The sequence below is a fragment of the Mauremys mutica genome, chromosome 5, assembly GCF_020497125.1.
Source record: "Mauremys mutica isolate MM-2020 ecotype Southern chromosome 5, ASM2049712v1, whole genome shotgun sequence".
NCBI classification, from domain to species: domain Eukaryota; kingdom Metazoa; phylum Chordata; order Testudines; family Geoemydidae; genus Mauremys; species Mauremys mutica.
Window position 1 is genome coordinate 13,559,319 of NC_059076.1, and position 19,039 is coordinate 13,578,357.

General features: G+C 52.4%; 1 protein-coding gene across 4 annotated transcripts in view; it reads right to left on the reverse strand.

The window, feature by feature from the left end:
• Window positions 1–16,396: 16,396 nt before the first annotated feature.
• The window catches only part of PRAG1 (PEAK1 related, kinase-activating pseudokinase 1), a 41,474-nt gene continuing 38,831 nt past the window's right edge, over window positions 16,397–19,039 (reverse strand). For all 4 annotated transcript variants that reach the window (XM_045019280.1, XM_045019281.1, XM_045019279.1 and 1 more), the window contains one exon: window positions 16,397–17,735. In XM_045019280.1, coding sequence (XP_044875215.1) covers window positions 16,695–17,735 — 1,041 coding nt within the window. In that variant the 3' untranslated portion in view covers window positions 16,397–16,694. The remainder of the gene's footprint in view (window positions 17,736–19,039) is intronic.

A 19,039-nucleotide genomic window follows, 5' to 3' on the forward strand; every position in this document is an offset into this window, starting at 1 on the left:
GGCGAGAATCCCTACCCATAGAAACCCTAAACCTAGCTTCAAGTGCCCTACCCATAGGAATCCTAAACCAAGCTTCAAGTGACTTACCATTAGGAACCCTAACCCTAGGGCGGGGAGTCCTACCCATAGGAACCCTAACCCTATCTCCGAGTTCCTTGCCCTTAGGAACCGTAACCCTAGCTACAAATACCCTACCCTTAGGAGCCATAACCCTAGGGCAGGAAGCCATACCCATAAGAACCGTACCCCTAGCTTCAAGTGCTCTACCTTTAGGAACCCTAATTTTAGGGCGGGAAGCCCTACCCATAGGAACCCTAACCCTAGCTCCAAGTGCCCTACTCATAGGAACCCTAACCCTAGGGTGGGGAGTCCTACCCATAGGAACCCTAACCCTAGCTCCAAGTGCCCTACTCATAGGAACCCTAACCCTAGGGTGGGAAGCCCTACCCATAGGAACCCTAACCCTAGCTACAAGTGCCCTACTCATAGGAATCCTAAACCTAGGGTGGGAAGCCCTACCCATAGGAACCCTAACCCTAGCTTCAATTGACCTACCCTTAGGAACCCTAACCCTAGCTTCAATTGACCTACCCTTAGGAACCCTAACCCTAGCTCCAAGTGCCCTACCCATAGGAACCCTAAACCTAGCTTCAAGTGACTTACCATTAGGAACCCGTACCCATAGGAACCCTAACTCTAGCTCAATGTGACCTACGAATAGGAACCGTAACACTAGCTCCAAGTACCCTAACCATAGGAACCCTTAACTTAGCTCCAAGTGCCCTACCATTAGGAACCCTAACCCTAGGGCAAGAAGCCCTACCAATAAGAACCCTAACCCTAGCTCCAAGTGCCCTACCCTTAAGAACCCTAACCATAGGATGGAAAGCCCTACCCATAGGAACCATATCCTAAGGGCGGGAAGCCCTACCAATAGGAACCCTAAACCGAGCTTCAAATGCCCTTCCAATAGGAACCCTAAACGTTGCTTCAAGTGCACTACCATTAGGTACCCTAACCTTAGGGCGGAAAGCCCTTCCCATAGGAACCCTAACCCTAGCTCCAAGTGCCCTAACCATAGGAACCCTAACCCTAGGGCAGGAAGCCCTACCAATAAGAACCCTAACCCTAGCTCCAAGTGCCCTACCCTTAAGAACCCTAACCATAGGATGGAAAGCCCTACCCATAGGAACCATATCCTAAGGGCGGGAAGCCCTACCAATAGGAACCCTAAACCGAGCTTCAAGTGCCCTTCCAATAGGAACCCTAAACGTTGCCTCAAGTGCACTACCATTAGGTACCCTAACCTTAGGGCGGGAAGACCTACCCATAGAAACTCTAACCCTAGGTCCAAGTGCCCTACACATAGGAAACCTAACCCCAGACCCAAGTGCACTACCCATAGGAACCCTAACCCTAGATCCAAGTACCCTACCAGTAGGAACGCTAACTCCAGGGTGGGAAGCCGTACCCATAGGAACCCTAACTCTAGCTCAATGTGACCTACGAATAGGAACCCTAACCCTAGCTCCAAGTACCCTACCGATAGGAACCCTAACCATTGATCCAAGTGCCCTACCCATAGGAACCGTAACACTAGCTCCAAGTACCCTACCGTTAGGAACCATAACTTTAGGGCGGAAAGCCCTTCCCATAGGAACCCCAACCCTAGCTCCAAGTGCCCTAACCATAGGAACCCTTAACTTAGCTCCAAGTGCCCTACCATTAGGAACCCTAACCCTAGGGCAGGAAGCCCTACCAATAAGAACCATAACCCTAGCTCCAAGTGCCCTACCCTTAAGAACCCTAACCATAGGATGGAAAGCCCTACCCATAGGAACCCTAACCCAAGCTCCAAGATCCTTACGAACCCTAACACTAGAACCTAGTGCCTTACCCTTAGGAACCATAACCCTAGGGTAGGAAGCCCTACCTATAGCAACCCTAACTCTAGGGCGGGAAGCCATATCCATAGGAACCCTACCCTAGCTCCAAGTGCCCTATCTATAGGAACCCTAACCCTAGCTCCAAGTGCCCGACCCATAGGAACCCTAACCCTAGGGCGGGAAGCCCTACCCATAGGAACCCTAACCCTAGCTGCAAGTTCCCTACCCATAGGAACCCTAACCCTAGCTCCAAGTTCCTTACCGTTAGGAACCCTAACCCTAGCTCCAAGTGCCCTACCCTTAGGAACCCTAACCCTAGCTCAAAGTGCCCTACCATTAGGAACCCTAACCCTAGGGCGGGAAGCCGAACCAATAGCAACCCTAACCCTAGCTCCAAGTGCCATACCCTTAGGAAACCTAGTCCTGGGGAGAGAAGCACTACCTATAGGCACACTAACCTTAGGGCGGGAAGTCCGAACCATAGGAACCCTAACCCTAGCTCCAAGTACCATACCGTTAGGAACCATATCCTAAGGGCGGGAAGCCCTACCAATAGGAACCCTAAACCGAGCTTCAAGTGCCCTTCCAATAGGAACCCTAAACGTTGCTTCAAGTGCACTACCATTAGGTACCCTAACCTTAGGGCGGGAAGACCTACCCATAGAAACTCTAACCCTAGGTCCAAGTGCCCTACACATAGGAAACCTAACCCCAGACCCAAGTGCACTACCCATAGGAACCCTAACCCTAGATCCAAGTACCCTACCAGTAGGAACGCTAACTCCAGGGTGGGAAGCCGTACCCATAGGAACCCTAACTCTAGCTCAATGTGACCTACGAATAGGAACCCTAACCCTAGCTCCAAGTACCCTACCCATAGGAACCCTAACCATTGATCCAAGTGCCCTACCCATAGGAACCGTAACACTAGCTCCAAGTACCCTACCGTTAGGAACCATAACCTTAGGGCGGAAAGCCCTTCCCATAGGAACCCCAACCCTAGCTCCAAGTGCCCTAACCATAGGAACCCTTAACTTAGTTCCAAGTGCCCTACCATTAGGAACCCTAACCCTAGGGCAGGAAGCCCTACCAATAAGAACCCTAACCCTAGCTCCAAGTGCCCTACCCTTAAGAACCCTAACCATAGGATGGAAAGCCCTACCCATAGGAACCCTAACCCAAGCTCCAAGTTCCTTACCCTTAGGAACCCTAACACTAGAACCTAGTGCCTTACCCTTAGGAACCATAACCCTAGGGTAGGAAGCCCTACCTATAGCAACCCTAACTCTAGGGCGGGAAGCCATATCCATAGGAACCCTAACCCTAGCTCCAAGTGCCCTACCCTTAGGAACCCTAAACCTAGTTTCAAGTGCACTACCATTAGGAACCCTAACCGTAGGGCAGGAACTCCGACCCATAGGAACCCAAACTCTAGCTCCAAGTTCCTTACCATTAGGAACTCTAACCCTAGCTCCAAGTTCCTTACCTTTAGGAGCCCTAACCTTAGCTCCAAGTGCCCTACCTGTAGGAACCCTAACCCTAGGGTAGGAAGCCCTACCCATAGGAACCCTAACCGTAGCTCCAAGTGCCCTACCCATACGAACCTTAATTCTAGATCTAAGTGCCCTACCGTTAGGAACCCAAATCTTAGGGCAGGAAAACCCGACCGATAGGAACCCTAACCCTAGATCCAAGTGCCCTACCTTTAGGAACCCTAATCTTAGGATTGGAAGCACTACCCATAGGAACCCGAATACTAAATCCAAGTACCCTACCGTTAGGAACCATAACCTTAGGGCGAGAATCCCTACCCATAGGAACCCTAAACCTAGCTTCAAGTGCCCTACCATTAGGAACCCTAACCCTAGGGCGGGAAGTCCAACCTATAGGAACCCTAACCTAAGCTCCAAGTGCCCTACCCATAGGAACCCTAAACCTAGCATCAAGTGACTTACCATTAGGAACCCTAACTCTAGGGCGGGGAGTCCTACCCATAGGAACCCTAAACGTGGCTCTCAATTCCCTCCCCTTAGATACCCTAAACCTAGCTTCAAGTGCCCTACAATTAGGAACCCTAACCCTAGGGCGGAGAGTCCTACCCTTAGGAACCCTAACCCTAGCTCCAAGTACCCTACCTATAGGAACCCTAACCCTAGCTCCAAGTTCCCTACCCATAGGAACCCTAACCCTAGCTCCAAGTTCCTTACCGTTAGGAACCCTAACCCTAGCTCCAAGTGCCCTACCCTTAGGAACCCTAACCCTAGCTTAATGTGCCCTACCATTGGGAACCCTAACCCTAGGGCAGGAAACCGAACCAATAGCAACCCTAACCCTAGCTCCAAGTGCCATACCGTTAGGAAACCTAATCCTGGGGAGAGAAGCACAACCTATAGGCACACTAACCTTAGGGCGGGAAGTACGAACCATAGGAACCCTAACCCTAGCTCCAAGTACCATACTGTTAGGAATCATATCCTAAGGGCAGGAAGCCCTACCAATAGGAACCCTAAACCAAGCTTCAAGTGCCCTTCCAATAGGAACCCTAAACGTTGCTTCAAGTGCACTACCATTAGGTACCCTAACCTTAGGGCGGGAAGACCTACCCATAGAAACTCTAACCCCAGACCCAAGTGCCCTAGCCATAGGAACCCTAACCCCAGACCCAAGTGCCCTAGCCATAGGAACCCTAACCCTAGCTCCAAGTACCCTACCGGTAGGAACGCTAACTCCAGGGTGGGAAGCCGTACCCATAGGAACCCTAACCCTAGCTCCATGTGACCTACGAATAGGAACCCTAACCCTAGCTCCAAGTACTCTACCGTTAGGAACCCAAATGGTAGGGCGGGAAGCCCTTCCCATAGGAACCCTAACCCTAGCTCCAAGTGCCCTACCCTTAGTAACCCTAACCCTAGGGCGGGAAGCCCTACCCATAGGAACCGTAACCCTAGTTCCAAGTGCCCTAACCTTAGGTACCCAATATCTACGGAGAGAAACACTACCTGTAGGAACACTAACCTAAGGGCGGAAAGCCCGACGCATAGGAACCCTTACCCTAGCTCCAAATGACCTACCATTAGGAACCCTAACCCTAGGGGAGGAAGCCATACCTTTAGGAACCCTAACCCTAGCACCAAATGCCCTACCATTAGAAACCATAAGCATAGGGCGGGAAGCCCTACCAATAAGATCCCTAACCCTAGCTCCAAGTGCCCTTCCATTAGGAACCCTAACCCTAGGGCGGGAAGTCCTACCCATAGGAATCCTAACCCTAGTTCCAAATTCCTTACCCTTAGGAATCCTAACCCTATCCCAAAGTGCCCTATCCTTAGGAACCCTAACCCTAGGGCGGGAAGCCCTACCAATAGGAACCCTAACCTAGCTCCAAGTGCCCTACCCATAGGAACACTAACTGTGCTTCCAAGTGCCTACCCTTAGGAACCCTAACACTAGGGCGGGAAGTCCTACCCACAGGAACCCTAACCCTAGCTCCAAGTGCCCTACCCATAGGAATCCTAACCTTAGGGCAGGAAGTCCTACCCATAGGAACCCTAACCCTAGCTCCAAGTGCCCTACCTTTAAGCACGCTAACCCTAGGGCGGGAAGCCCTACCCATAGGAACCCTAACCCTAGCTCCAAGTGCCCTACCTATAGGAACCCTAACCCTAGACCCAAGTGCCCTACCCATAGGAACCCTAACCCTAGCATGGGGAGTCCTACCCATAGGAACCCTAACCCTATGTATAAATTCCTTACCCTTAGGAACCCTAACCCTAACACCTTGTGCCCTACCCTTAGGAACCATAACCTTAAGGCAGGAAGCCCTACCTATTGGAACCCTAACCCTAGGGCGGGAAGTCCTACCAATAGGAACCCTAACCCTAGCTCAAAGTGCCCCACCCACAGGAACTCTAAACCTAGGGCAGTGCGCCCTACCCATAGGAATCCTAACCCTAGCTCCCAGTGCCCTACTCTTAGGAACTGTAACCCTAGGGCTGGGTGCCCTACCCATAGGAACCCTAATGCTATCTCCAAGTGCCCTAACCTTAGGAACCCTAACCATAGCTCCAAGTGCCCTACCATTAGGAACCCTAACCCTAGCTCCTAGTGCCCTACCCTTACGAACTCTAACCCTAGGTCGGGAAGCCCTACTCTTAGGAACCCTAACCCTAGCTCCAAGTGCCATACGTATAGGAACCCTCACCCTAGCTCCAAGTGTCCTACCCATAGGAACCCTAACCCTAGGGCTAAGCACCCTACCCATAGGAACCCTAACTCCAAGTGTTCTCCCCATAGGAATCCTAACCCTAGGGCAGGAAGCCCTAACCATAGGAACCCTAACCCTAGCTCCAAGTGCCTTACCCTTTGGAACCCTAACTCTAGGGCGGGAAGCCCTACCCATAGGAATCCGAACCCTATCTCCAAGTGCCTTACCCATAGGAACTCTTACCCTAGCTCCAGGTGCCCTAAGCTTAGGAACCCTAACCCTAGGGTGGAAAGCCCTACCCATATGAACTCTAATCCTAGTTCTAAGTACCCTACCCATAGGAACCCTAACCCTATCTCCAAGTGCCTTACCCATAGGAACCCTAACCCTAGCTCCAAATGCCGTACCCTTAGGAGCTCTAACACTAGGGTGGGAAGCCCTACCCATAGGAACCCGAACCCTATCTCCAAGTGCCTTACCCATAGGAACCCTAACCCTAGCTCCAAATGCCGTACCCTTAGGAGCTCTAACACTAGGGTGGGAAGCCCTACCCATAGGAACCCTCACCCTAGCTCCAAGTGCCCTACCCTTAGGAACAGGGCCGGCTTTAGGAAGTGCGGGGCCTAATTCAAATAGTTTCGACTGGGCCCCGGCAGGAAAGACAAAAAAAATACGTAAAAAAAAAACACGTGGGGCTTTTTCTCACCGGGCGGTGCTCCGAGTCTTCGGCGGCACTGCGGCGGCGGGTCCTTCACTCTCTCCAGATCTTCAGCAGTACTGAAGGATCTGCCGCCGAAGTGCCGTCGAAAATCCCGAACAAGCGAAGGACCCATCTCCGAAGTGCTGCTGAAGACCCGGAGCGCCGCCAGGTGAGTAAAAATAAAAAAGGTGCCTCTAGCCAGGGAAGAGATTCTCGCTGGGCGCGGGGCCCGATTCGGGGGAATTGGTGGAATTGGCCTAAAGCCGGCCCTGTTTACCCCTTGTCTCTAGGTGGTTCCCCTGTGCTATGGTTGCTAGTCTAGGGACCCTAAGCCAACGGGGAGCAATGTACTCTAACCCCACAACTTCCCGGCTCCACTGGCCCACGTCAGTGGTGTTCGGGTCTTCTCCCCCCGCAGTCGCCGGCCCTGGCTCCCTCCTTCTGCACAGGGAGCCACCACGGGCCCCTCACAAGCTGCCTCAGCAACCTACTGCCCTTTGGCAGGTTTCCCTGGCTTCTCCCATCAGGGGCCGCTGCTGGCCCCCTTCCAGTAACTGCAAGTCCCCCCCCAACTGCTGCTCCTGCCAGCTCTCCCCCCACTGCGCCCCGCCCAACATTCAAGTGGCTAAAGCTGGCTGCAGCACCACTCCGGTTTGGCTTGTCTGCCGCTCCGCGACGGAGGGGTGCTGGGCTGAAGCCGAGTGGCCCTGCGACCCTGCACGCCCGGTCTCAATGGTAAGGGTGTGAATCTGTGTCACACCGTTCAGTGGCGAGGTGATGCTGCGTGTAACCAACCTTATTTAAAGCTAACCTCAGCCATAGCAGGCAGAGCGTGAAAGGATCTGCTGGTGTGTATAAGGAGCTCTGTTACCAGGCCACATCTGCTACAGGAGCGTGTGACAGCACCGGGGGTCCTGGGGCAAACCCCCCACCTCTAGGGAGCCCGGGTGCAGCGCTGGGTGCACCTTAGGAAAGGCACAGATGGGCTTTAGCCCTGGATAGCCCAGCAGATGGCAGCGTGGGCCTGTTTGCAGACTCATCCCAGCACTGCGGAAAGCCACAGGCGCTGGGCAGGGGAAGTTCGAGCCCAAGCAGTCAGGCCCCTGGCAAGTGATGGGTGGGGCAGCCAGGGGGAGGAAAGCCACCCCTCAACGCGTGGCCAGGGGTGAGGGCTAACGCAACCTCTCCTCTCCTCCCACAAATAGCTGCCAGTCTAAGGGCTGGATTGGTAATAACCCCTCTGCCCTGGCTCTCGGGGCCATATACATATGACTGCCCAATGCTGAGAGTGGTTTCCTGCACCAGCCTGTATGGGGCTGAGCAGGCCCAGTCCAAGGGGCAAGGGGCAAGCAGTCCCTGTGTGGGGCTGGGCAGGAGCAGTGCACCCTGCCACGGACTGCCAGACCGGTGTTCACCTGTTCCTGCCTTCTGATCCTGCCCTCCTGACTCTTGGTCACTGCCGCCTGGGTCCCACCCTCCGGTTTGGGTCTCAGTTCTGATCTCCTGGCGCTCCACCCATGCCCAACCCTAACCTTTAGGCCAGGCTGCCCAGGCCTTGGCCCTGACAGCTCGTATGGACTATTGTAACCCACAGGAGCGGGCCTGGCGTGAGAGGAATGGATCGAGCTGCCCAGCCGCTGTCGCTGGAAGCAGCAGACTCACCCAAATGGGCCATCCACCTTTAGGTGGTTAACCAAGTCCTGCAGGATTGGTCATGCCGCTGACCCTGGAGAACTAGCTACTCCAGGAAGAGGTAGGCCAGCCGTGTGCAGCGATCGCCACTTTTCAGGCACGCCTTGCAGTGCCCTGCCCTGATCAGGGTCATAGGGCTCCCCTACCGGAACGTTTACATGGGTCCTGCCAGCAATTCCGGGGCTTCGTGAATCTGTTTCTCCTCCTGTTCCTGATATGCCTCCAGGTCCCCAGTGAGCCTGGACATCAACGTGCTGACGGGAGAAGCGCTAGACTGGGCCTGCCCCCTGCTGGAGACTGAGAGCCCAATACCGTTGAACGGGAACGGTTCCCGCCAGTCCATGGCGGTGACATTCCACAGCCTGTGCTGGGCTCCAATGGCTGAGGCTGCTCTGAGGAAACTCCAGCAGGAGCAGGAGACGGCGGCCCCCTATGCGGCGCACTTCCACCATCTCACAGCCGACACCGCAGTCCATGAGGCAGAGCAGCTGGGTCATCGTTTGTGCAGACAACCGTCTGTGTGGAAGAAGAGAATTAAAAGGGGGCTCCCTGCAACCTCTCTCTCCGTGTGTTGCTCCCTCAACACCTGCACTTCCCCCGAACCGATGCAGGTGGCTACGTCCCGTTGGTGGCTCCCCCGAGGAAAGGGAACAGCTCCGATTTCAGGGAGTTGGGCCCCTCTGTTTCTGCCAAGCGAGCCCCAAGGGGCCTGGGGAGAGGCAGCCCATACAGGCGAAGAGGGGGCGGGCCAGGGTTCCCCCACACCTCAGTCCTAACTGGCACACAGCCTGCGCCCCGTCAGGAGGCGTTTTCAGACTCCTGCCGCCGATTTGGCTGGGCAGGGTCCATGAAGGATGCTGATGCCGTTAGTGGTGCAAAGCAGGACCCTCCTGTCTGCAGGCAGCGCTGCAGGAAGGGCAGCGTTACTGTTTGTTAATCATGCGGGGCCCCATTGTGCTGTGCTGTCCTGTGCCAGAGCCAGTCCCTGCCCACAAGAGCTCAGAGAGAGCTGAGAGACACCGGCTGCCCTGGGGAATCAGGAACTTCATATGGGGAGGGGCTCTGGTGGAGGCTGGCACCCCAGTGGGGCAGCTGCAAAGCTCCCTGCCTCACCTGATGATCTGTCAGCAGATGCGCGAGGGGAGCCTCAGGGCATGTCCCGGCTTCCTGGGAGTGGTCCTGGGCAGGTGCCATGTGGCCTGCAGGCCTGGGCAGAACTCTGCCAAGCACTGGTGTGAACAGCACTGCCTGCCTTCCCCCCAGCCACGGCAGGAGGGCGTGCCACCGCCAGGCTCCCTCCGCTCCACGCTCAGGGACGGCTTGGACTTGGGCCAGGAGCAGACCAGACATTCCTAGCTTTTGTGTCTCAGCCAAATATTCCCCACCTAGCGCCTTTCCCAACAATAACCCACCCTCATTTCATTACCTTGTGGTCTGGCTCGGTGAGCAAACACCCGACCCGCTCTCAAAACACAGCGAGCATCAGAACCCCCTCCCCCACACCCCCAGGCACGGAATATTGCGCAATGTTTGCCCGGGAGACAGAGCATGGGGACTGATGGACGTGCCTTTCAGCGCACACCCAAAGGTGTGCCCTTGGGTACTCGGCACTTATGCCAGTGCAAAGAGAGAACAAAGCAGGGCAGGGAGACACTACCAAGTTAGAGGGGGGCAGGAGGCCTTGGGATCCCGCTGATTGAAGTCTAGGCAGCCGAGGCAACCTGTGTCTGTGTACAATTTGGCATGTGGTAAGCGGTCGGGTTACAGTCTGAGCTAACATCCCACCCTTTATTCTAGTCCAGACAAGGCCGAGCACGTGCTACAGCAAAGCTTGTCTGAGCAGACTTTCAGAAGGTGTTAGTTAGATCCCAAGGCAGGGCTCAAACAGGGGGTAGTGTAGGGGTGCAGCTACCCTCGGCAAAAAGTGCTTATTTACCATGTGAGTGACCACGTGCCAGCTAACCCATGGGAACCCCTGCCGGCCCCACCCCCTTTCCGAGTGCAGACAAGGCCTCGGGGCAGGAACAGATGGCAAGGAGTGAACTGTGAACCCCGAGGGACCCCCTAGACAAAGGTGTACATGACAAATGACCAAAAAGGACCAAACCAAGACAGCACAATAGAACCTGCCTATTGCTAGGCCTCAGCACCAGTAAGTTGCTCATAGTAATGGGTGTAGAAGCACTTGCAGCTTTGCTCTCTGTGCTAATTATGCCACACATCAGCGGTCTGACGGAGGGCATTGTCCAGTGACTTCCTTCCCTTGGCACTTCCCCGGACTCACTTCTGGCCAGGCAGGTCACTCCATCAGTCTGATCAACGAAGTGCAAGGCCTGGGCTGCCAAGCGGGAACAATGTGGTGGGAAGAAGAGACCCTGCCCGTTTCTGTTCCCCAGTCCAGCCATGAGACAGGACAGCCTCTCAGACCCAGCAGATGAAGGGCGAGTGCTTCTTTAAAGCCGCCCTTTCAGCAGCAGTCATGTGTCATAAGAACATAGGACTTGCCAGACGGGAGCAGACCTGCCGGCCACCTAATCCACCGTCTTGCCTCTGGCAATGACTCGTGTCAGTTCAGGGCAGCTGCTCCTGGCGTTCCCCGGCAGTGGCTCAGTAAGGGCACCCACTCTTGGCTTTCCACTCCCCAGCTGGTGCCTCCCTGCGGTGGAGACGTACGACTCTGTCTCCCTTCTGATCGGGCTGTTCCCAGGCTGGACACTTCTCTTGCCTTCACTGGATCATTCCCAGCACAGCCAGGTTGCTTCGCTTCTCTTCTCTTCAGAGATGGGTCGCAATGTAATTGCTCCAGATATAAAGTTACCACACTGCTCTTTTTAAGCGACCCTACTTTAGTCAAAGTACAAAGCATTACAGAGAAAACGTATTAAACAACAAAAGGACCTAGCCCCATGCCAATAAGCTTGCCACAGTACATCCCACCTCTCACCTAGGCTCTGACAAGTACAGTTTTAATCCCCTGCCTTAGGGCACCCGTCTGGTTACAAGTTCATCAGAGCTTCAACTCATCAGAACAGCCATTCTGAGGCAGCCCAATGGGCCATCTAGCCCAGTAGCCAGTCTCTGACTCTGGTCAGTGCCAGATGTTCCAGAAGGAACGAACAGAGCAATTGTTGTGTGATCCATCCCCTGCCGGCCAGTCCCTGCTCCTGGCAGTCAGAGATTTAGGGGCACCCAGAGCACAGGTTTGCATCCCTGACCACTTTGACTAATAGCCATTGATGGACCTGTCCTCCATGAACTTATCTCAGTCCTTTTTTTAACCCAGTTATAGTTTTGGCCTTCACAACATCCCCTGGCAATGAGTTCCACAGGTTGACCATGCATCGTCATACTTCATGTTTTAAACCTGCTCCCTATTAATTTCATTGGGTGACCTCTGGTTCTTGTGTTATGTGAAGGGATAAATAACACTCCTTATTCACGTTCTCCACACCAGTCATGATTTTATACACCTCTATCATATCCCCCCTTAGTTGTCTCTTTTCCAAGCTGAATAGTCCCCGTCTTTTTAATCTCTCCTCACATGGAAGCAGTTCCATACCCCCTAATTATTTTATTGCCCTTCTCTGTACCTTTTCCAATCCTAATATATCTTTTGTGAGATGGGGCAGCCAGAACTGGAGTGGGCCTGCCATGGATTTATAGAGTGGCATTATGATATTTTCTGTCTTATCTATCCTTTTCCTAATGGCTCCTCACATTGTTAGCTTTTTTTTGACAGGGGGTGAGGTTTTTCCAGCACCCCAGAAGAAAGCACTGAATCAAACACTCCTCCCGAGCCCCAGAGTACAATCAGACAGCCCTACACATAGTTCAGAACAAGCCCACTCATAACCTGTTCAGCTTCCTTTTTATACAGTTCAGGGGTCTTTGAACTGGAGTTTCCAGACACATGCAGTTAATACAAAGAATTGGCTTCAGAGGGAGAGAATTTGCATTCCTCTCACCTCAAGGTATTTCCTGAGGAAATCCACCTCATACCTATTGTTCCAAAGAGACCTTTGAACTTCCTCATACCTTCCAGATATTGCCTTAATCTTGTTTTCCTTCTAAAGAAGTTCCATACAATCTCAGAATGTACTTAAACATTTGCAATACAATGAATGCCAAGGGTGTTAACCCTAATTTGATAAGATTAACTTCACTGAATTTAATTAAACCTTAATTCCATAAGGTTTGTTCAGGACATTACACAATATTGTTAGTCTGACACAACTGGCCCCAGAAGCTTCAGCGGAAGGTGGAAGTGGGTCGCTTTCTGTCTCTGATAGTCAAAGATCAGCTTAAGTCCTGAAGCAGGAGATTTAATATCTCTTCCAGCACGTAGCGCCCCCTCTCCACCAGGTTACCTCCTTTAATACCAATCTTCTTATGGGTTTTGATGGACAGGCCTGGGTTCTTCTGGATCCTGCCACCCACTCAGCAGGGTGTAACTTCTTTATTTTCTTTCTATATGAATTTATTCAGCAGTGCTCCACCCCCTTGCTCCTTCCCGGCAGGGTCACCAGGGCAGCTTGGGAGGAAAATTCTAACCACAGGGTAACCCCCAATTACCGTCCAGATTGCGTGAGAATCCCAAGAAATAACTCAAACACACACAGTAATGATGTTAAACAGGAGATCAATATAACATAACAGGGTAAAACACTATTCTCAGGGTGACTGGTGCCCACGCAGATAATACATGTGACCTAAAATTAGCATCCCATTGGTAGGCGTACCTTGTAGGGGCCTTTGATGACCTGTGACCACGATATCTTCTGTGCAGCAGTTAGCAACTTGGGTGGCTGGGTTCAGTACAGCCCCAAAGACTCACAAGTGGGATAAGGGGGTCAGTCCCTCTGCAGGTTTAGTAGGAAGCAGGTAATACAATCCCCAAACCCTTACCCCTGGCTTGAGGACACAGTTCAGGGAGGAAGGGGTCTCCCAAACAACTCCCTGACTGGCTAACTAAAAGATGATGCATTTACAACTCCGTGATGAATCCTCAGGGTTAGAGATGGCTCTGGACTCCTCAGTCCCTGCAGAGGGCTGATTATCGCTGCTGGCAGGCGTCCTCTTCATTCAGGAGTCAGGCTGTTTCTGGTCCCACGATTTCCCATCACCACCAAAGGATGCAGGGCTCAAGGGTTACCACTCTGAAACCAGAACCCTACTAAAATCCCAACTTAGTCTCTGACCCCAGTGCCCAGACACGCTCCCAGCAGCCCTGGACTAGCTGCTAGGTGACTCATCTCACTTGGAGAGCGGGGCGGGGGCTAATTCAGCCTGCCTGGGGAAAGTTTTCCCAGCAAAACTCTACAAACAGGGAGTCACCTTGGAGTGGGAAAGGCTCAGGGATCTTGCTCTCAGGGCCCCAGAGGCCAGTTCTCAGGAGGCCCCTGGACGCAGGCCTGGGACTCGCCAACTCCCCACGGAGCCAGTCCTGCCCTTTCCCTGGCTGGCTCCAGACTGCTCCAAAATCATTCCCTCCCCCCGGGGCACCCAGGGAAGGGCATCTGACTCCCTATCGGTTGCTGAGCAGACTGAGTCTGCCTTTGGCTTTGCCTCCTTACCAGGGACAGCGTCACCTCCCTGAGCTACCAGCACACACAGCCACAGGGACCTGGCTCAGCTCCTTGGGAGTCATTCGTTATGACAGAACCAGAAATGACGACAGGAACGTTGGGATTTTTATCCCTTTTTATGTGTTAGGGTCTTGTAACATGGAACATCAAATGCCCTTTTGAATTGTAAATTTGGCTCCAGCCACACGCTTACTCCTAAAAATAAAGACCAAGATTTAAAAAAAAAAATAGGAGCCTAAAAGTAGGCTGCTGAGTTGGTGCTCTGATTTTCAAAAGATCTGCGCACCCAACAGTGCCTGGTGGCCTCCCCTATCCGAGCTGCATGGAAGAGGGGGAGGATGTCCAAGCCGGCCACGATGAATGGAACAGACGCTGCAGCCCGGCTGCGCGGGGATTCCATTGTTCCACACCTTCCTCTCTGAACACATTGGACCGCTAGGTGTTTGAGGGTTTCCTTCTTTCCGGGCACAGCTAGTTTACAAAGGACTCTCTTCACTGACAGGATGTGCACTCATTGCTGAGTAACGCTCTTGGCCAGGACCAGCAAGTTTATTTTTCCTGCTGCAAACAGTTCTTGGGCGAGTTCATTCACTGCTGTGCCAGCACATGCAGCTCTGCTGAATGAGCCCGCCAGAGAACAGCGTGCTGAAAAGCGGCCAGCAAAGCCAGCTGGTGGGGGGGGGGGGAATTTTCGTTAGCCTGGGGTCGCCCTTCGTCTACATGAAGATTTAAGATATTTGAAAGATCAAATGCTTTTCAAACCGATACCATCTGTTCTAGCCCAACCAGACGTTATTGGCTTGACGCAGGAATCACGGGGGGCTAGGTTCTCCCGTCTTCTCCAAGCAAGCACTGAATGCAACACTCCTCCAAGCACCCCCATTTCCCTAAGTGTCACAGACACCCCTGCTTAGCCTCCGAGGGCATCGGCTGGCACAACACGCTTCAGACTCTGGGCACTCCCGCTCGGGCTGCTCCTGCTGCCGGGCACCAGCCCATTACTCCATGGTGCCAGGAAGGAAGTGCCAGCCCCTAGACCCCAATGGCAGGCCCCTTATAGCTTTGTTCACCTTCCTCTGAAGGGCTTGGAGGGGGACCCCAAAATCAGGGCGCCACTCTACTAAGCACAGTAAGCCAATAACACAGAGAGAGCTTCTACCCCAGAGACAAACAGAGGGCGGTGGAAGGAGAAGGTTGTCGTGGAGACAGGCATATAAGCGTTAGTCACAAGGGTGAGTCTGTAGTGGCCAGGATGGGTACGGAATGGTGTCCCTGGCCTCTGTTTGTCAGAGGGTGGAGATGGACAGCAGGAGGGAGATCACTTGATCATTGCCTGTTAGGTTCACTCCCTCTGGGGCACCTGGCATTGGCCACTGTCGGTAGACAGGATACTGGGCTGGATGGACCTTTGGTCTGACCCAGTATGGCCGTTCTCATGGCTGGTGGTGCAGCTCTGGGACGTCACTATAGCTAGCCAAGCCCATTCAAATAGTTTTTAAACTCCGGCCAGTGAAAACAGAGCCATAGGAAATAGGATTCTGGCTAAAACCCCACCTTCCCAAGCCACTGGAGGTGGAGTTCCAGTCTCATTAACTTTAAAAGGCTCCCTGTCATTAAGCAAGAGCCCCCTTGCAGCCTGAGAGTTAATCCACACTAACAGCCCATCGCTGGAGGTTCCCCACTCTCACAAGGTGGATTAAAGAGCCGCGTGCGGCCTTGTCTTGGTTCTGGTATCAGATGGAGCCAAGCTGGTCTGGGATTTTGGTAACCCTTCAGAACGTGTAGTCAGATCCCAGACCTCAGTGCCTAGCTGATGGGACTCCCTCATCACTACCCCCAATGAACCTGACCTGGTGGTGGGAACACTGGGAAATTCTGGGCACGCCCCTCCGTCCCTGGGGAATGCAAAGATTAGCCTAGGTATGACAAATCTGTGCTTGCTGGAAGCTGGTTTACAGAAATGGGGGATTGAAAAGGTTAGCAAAAGGAACTGTTCCGAAATGTACACACATCTGGGTGTTGGGGTCCTTTGAAAATCTGCAGCTTCTCTAGTCCCAGTCCCTGCTGGGGATGAGGAGTGTCCCATCCTGTTACATTAATCCTACCTGCTCCTGAGTACAGCTGAAAACCCACACAGGGAGTCTGGCTCTTTTCTACTGGCATTCTGCACTGCTGCAATTTTGGTTGCATGGGCAAGAGAACCATGTTGCAAAACTGGAGATCATTTAATAGGCAAATTGCCTCAAACATTCCATCTTTTATGGGGAATAAAGTTTGGTTCCAACAAGGATCGATATCTGCCATGAAATTCAACACAAACTCGTTCTGCTCGTTAGGAAACATACACACGCACAAGGTTTTATTTGCCCAAAGAGTTCCCATACCAAAATAGCAGGCATCCCGTTTTTGTTTGTTTGCAGTTTACGGTATTCAAAACAATGTAATTAACCGGAAATGTACACAGATTTTGCTTTGTTTTTTCGGGGGAGAAAAAGATTGCATCCTGTTCTTAGTAAGTGATCTGCCATCAGTGTACCATTTGTACCATTACTGGTGAGTGAACATCAGCCTTAGAAACATCTTTCATTTTCCTTGTTGCTGCTGCTCGGTTTGCAATGCTTTTGAGATCAGAGAAGCTGAAGGAGTTTCAGTGTGTTAAAGAGGGAAGCTGGGTCTGCAGACGCTAAATACTGACAGCAGAGCCAGTCCTCCAGTTCAACGCTCCGCTCAGTGTCCACTGCCCTCTCTGCAAATTTCATCATCAGCAGAGCCCGTTTCATGTCAATCCAGTTCTGGAGAGCACCGCAGAGGGCTTCTTCATGGTTAAGAGGCTGGTCTGTTAAATCTTTCCTGGGACCCCAGAGCAGACACTGCAGGATCCGTTTTGCCTCTGTGATGCGGACGCGTTTGATCGGGTCGGCTTCCAGCAACAGGTGAGCGAGTTGCTGGAGCCCGCGGGAGTAAATGGACAGGCTGGGGAGTGGGGGGAGGTCGTCCTGGCTGTACTCCTGTTCCCGGAGATGGGCCCTCACCTCAAAAGGGTTGGGCTGGTGGAGAAGTTCGTAGATGAGGATGCCCGTTTGAAATTCATCAACCTTTTTGTACTGAGAGGCCGACACAATCTCTGGGGCCAGCCGGGCCTGGCTCTTTTTCAGTTTGGAGTCCCCGGCACCCAGCTTTTGCTTGGCCTTCAAAAAGTTGCTCACAATGAGCCTGGGCAAGTGCTTTTCATCTTTGGTTTTACTGCAGCTAGTCAGAGGCTTGCAGTGAACTAGCAGCAAGTTTTCCAGACAAAGATCTCTGTGTATGATGCCATGCTCCTTTAGATGCTCCAGGCCCTGGCAGAGCTGGAGGAGCAGGAAGCACACCCGCCGCTCGTACACCTCCGGCTTGGTTTGATGGCAAGGTGCCGCATCCCTCATGAAGTCGGCTGCGGTTTGGTGGGGCACTTCGCGGGTGATGACGACCACGCAATCCCGTTCGCTGGCAGAGCAGGAGAGGCCAGGGCCATCCGGAGGAGAAGTGCTTTTTGCTGCATCACAGGAGAGCAACATGCTGAAGGGTACAGAGGCTACAAAGTGCCCACAGTCCTGCTGGATGTTGAAGTGAACTGGCACCGAGGGGCTGTGGTACGAAGCAGACGCTTTGGATTCTTGAGTTTTACAAATCTGTGAAGAGAAAACAAGAGATAACAGGGTGGGTTAGGACGGTCACTCACCCAGTCTCCGACTGCTTGGCAAAATGTGCTCCAGCAGCGGTGCCTCCAGCTTATCAAGAAATTGTTCCTTCAGGGCATAACATATGGACATTAGAACGGCCATATGGGGGCAGACCAAGGGTCCATCCAGCCCAGCATCCCGTCTTCCAACAGTGGCCAATGCCAGAAGCCCCAGAGGGGATGAACAGAACAGGGCAATTATCACATGATCTTTCCCCTGTTGCCAAGTCCCAGCATCTGGCAGTCAAAGGTTTACGGACACCCAGAGGGGTTGCATCCCTGACCTCCTTGGACCTATCCTCCATGAACTTATCTAATCCTTTTTTTTAACTCAATTACATTTGTGGCCTTCACAACTTCCCCTGGCAATGAGTTCCACAGATTGATATTTCCTTTTGTTTGTTTTAAACCTGCTGCCTATTAATTTAATCAGGAGACCCCTGGTTCTTGTGTTATGAGAAGGAGTAAATAACACTTCCTTATTTACTTTCTCCACACCAGTCATGATTTTCTAGATCTCTATCATATCCTCCCCTAGTTGTCTCTTTTCCAAGCTGAACAGTCCCAGTCTTACTAATCTCTCCTCAGAAAGAAGCTGTTCCATACCCCTAATCATTTTTGTTCCCCTTCTGTGTACTTTTTTCAATTCTAATGAATCTTTTTTTGAGATGGGGCGACCAGAACTGCATTCAATACTCAAGATGTGGATGTAACATGGATTTATATAGTGGCATTGTGATATTTACTTTCTTATCTACTCCTTTCCTAATGGTTCCTCACATTCTGTTCGCTTTTTTGACTGCCGCTGCACATGGAGCAGATGTTTTCCGAGAACTATCCATGACGACTCCAAGAGCTCTCTCGAGTGGTACCAGCTAATTTAGGGCACAGGAGTCCAGGGCTTTATGTACAACATGAAGATGGGCAACAGTCTGTTGTCCCTGCTCAGAACGTGTTTTCAGTTCAGAGCATTCACCCATCTTTCCCTGCCCCTCCTCATCTTTTGTGCTCACCATCCTTCTGGCCAAAGGATGGACCCACCTCCAGTTGGCTCCTTCTGGCCAAAGGGGCAGAAATAGGAGATGGGAAAAGCACACTGAGTTTCCATAGCTGATAGAACACAATGGCTTCACTGGGTAATTGTAAGGAAAGTCAGAGACAAAATACCCAGCTTAAAATGTGGGTCTATGAACAGTTTGTTCTATTGGCCACTAAACTGATCATAATACCTAGTGCTTTACAGACAGCAGCTAA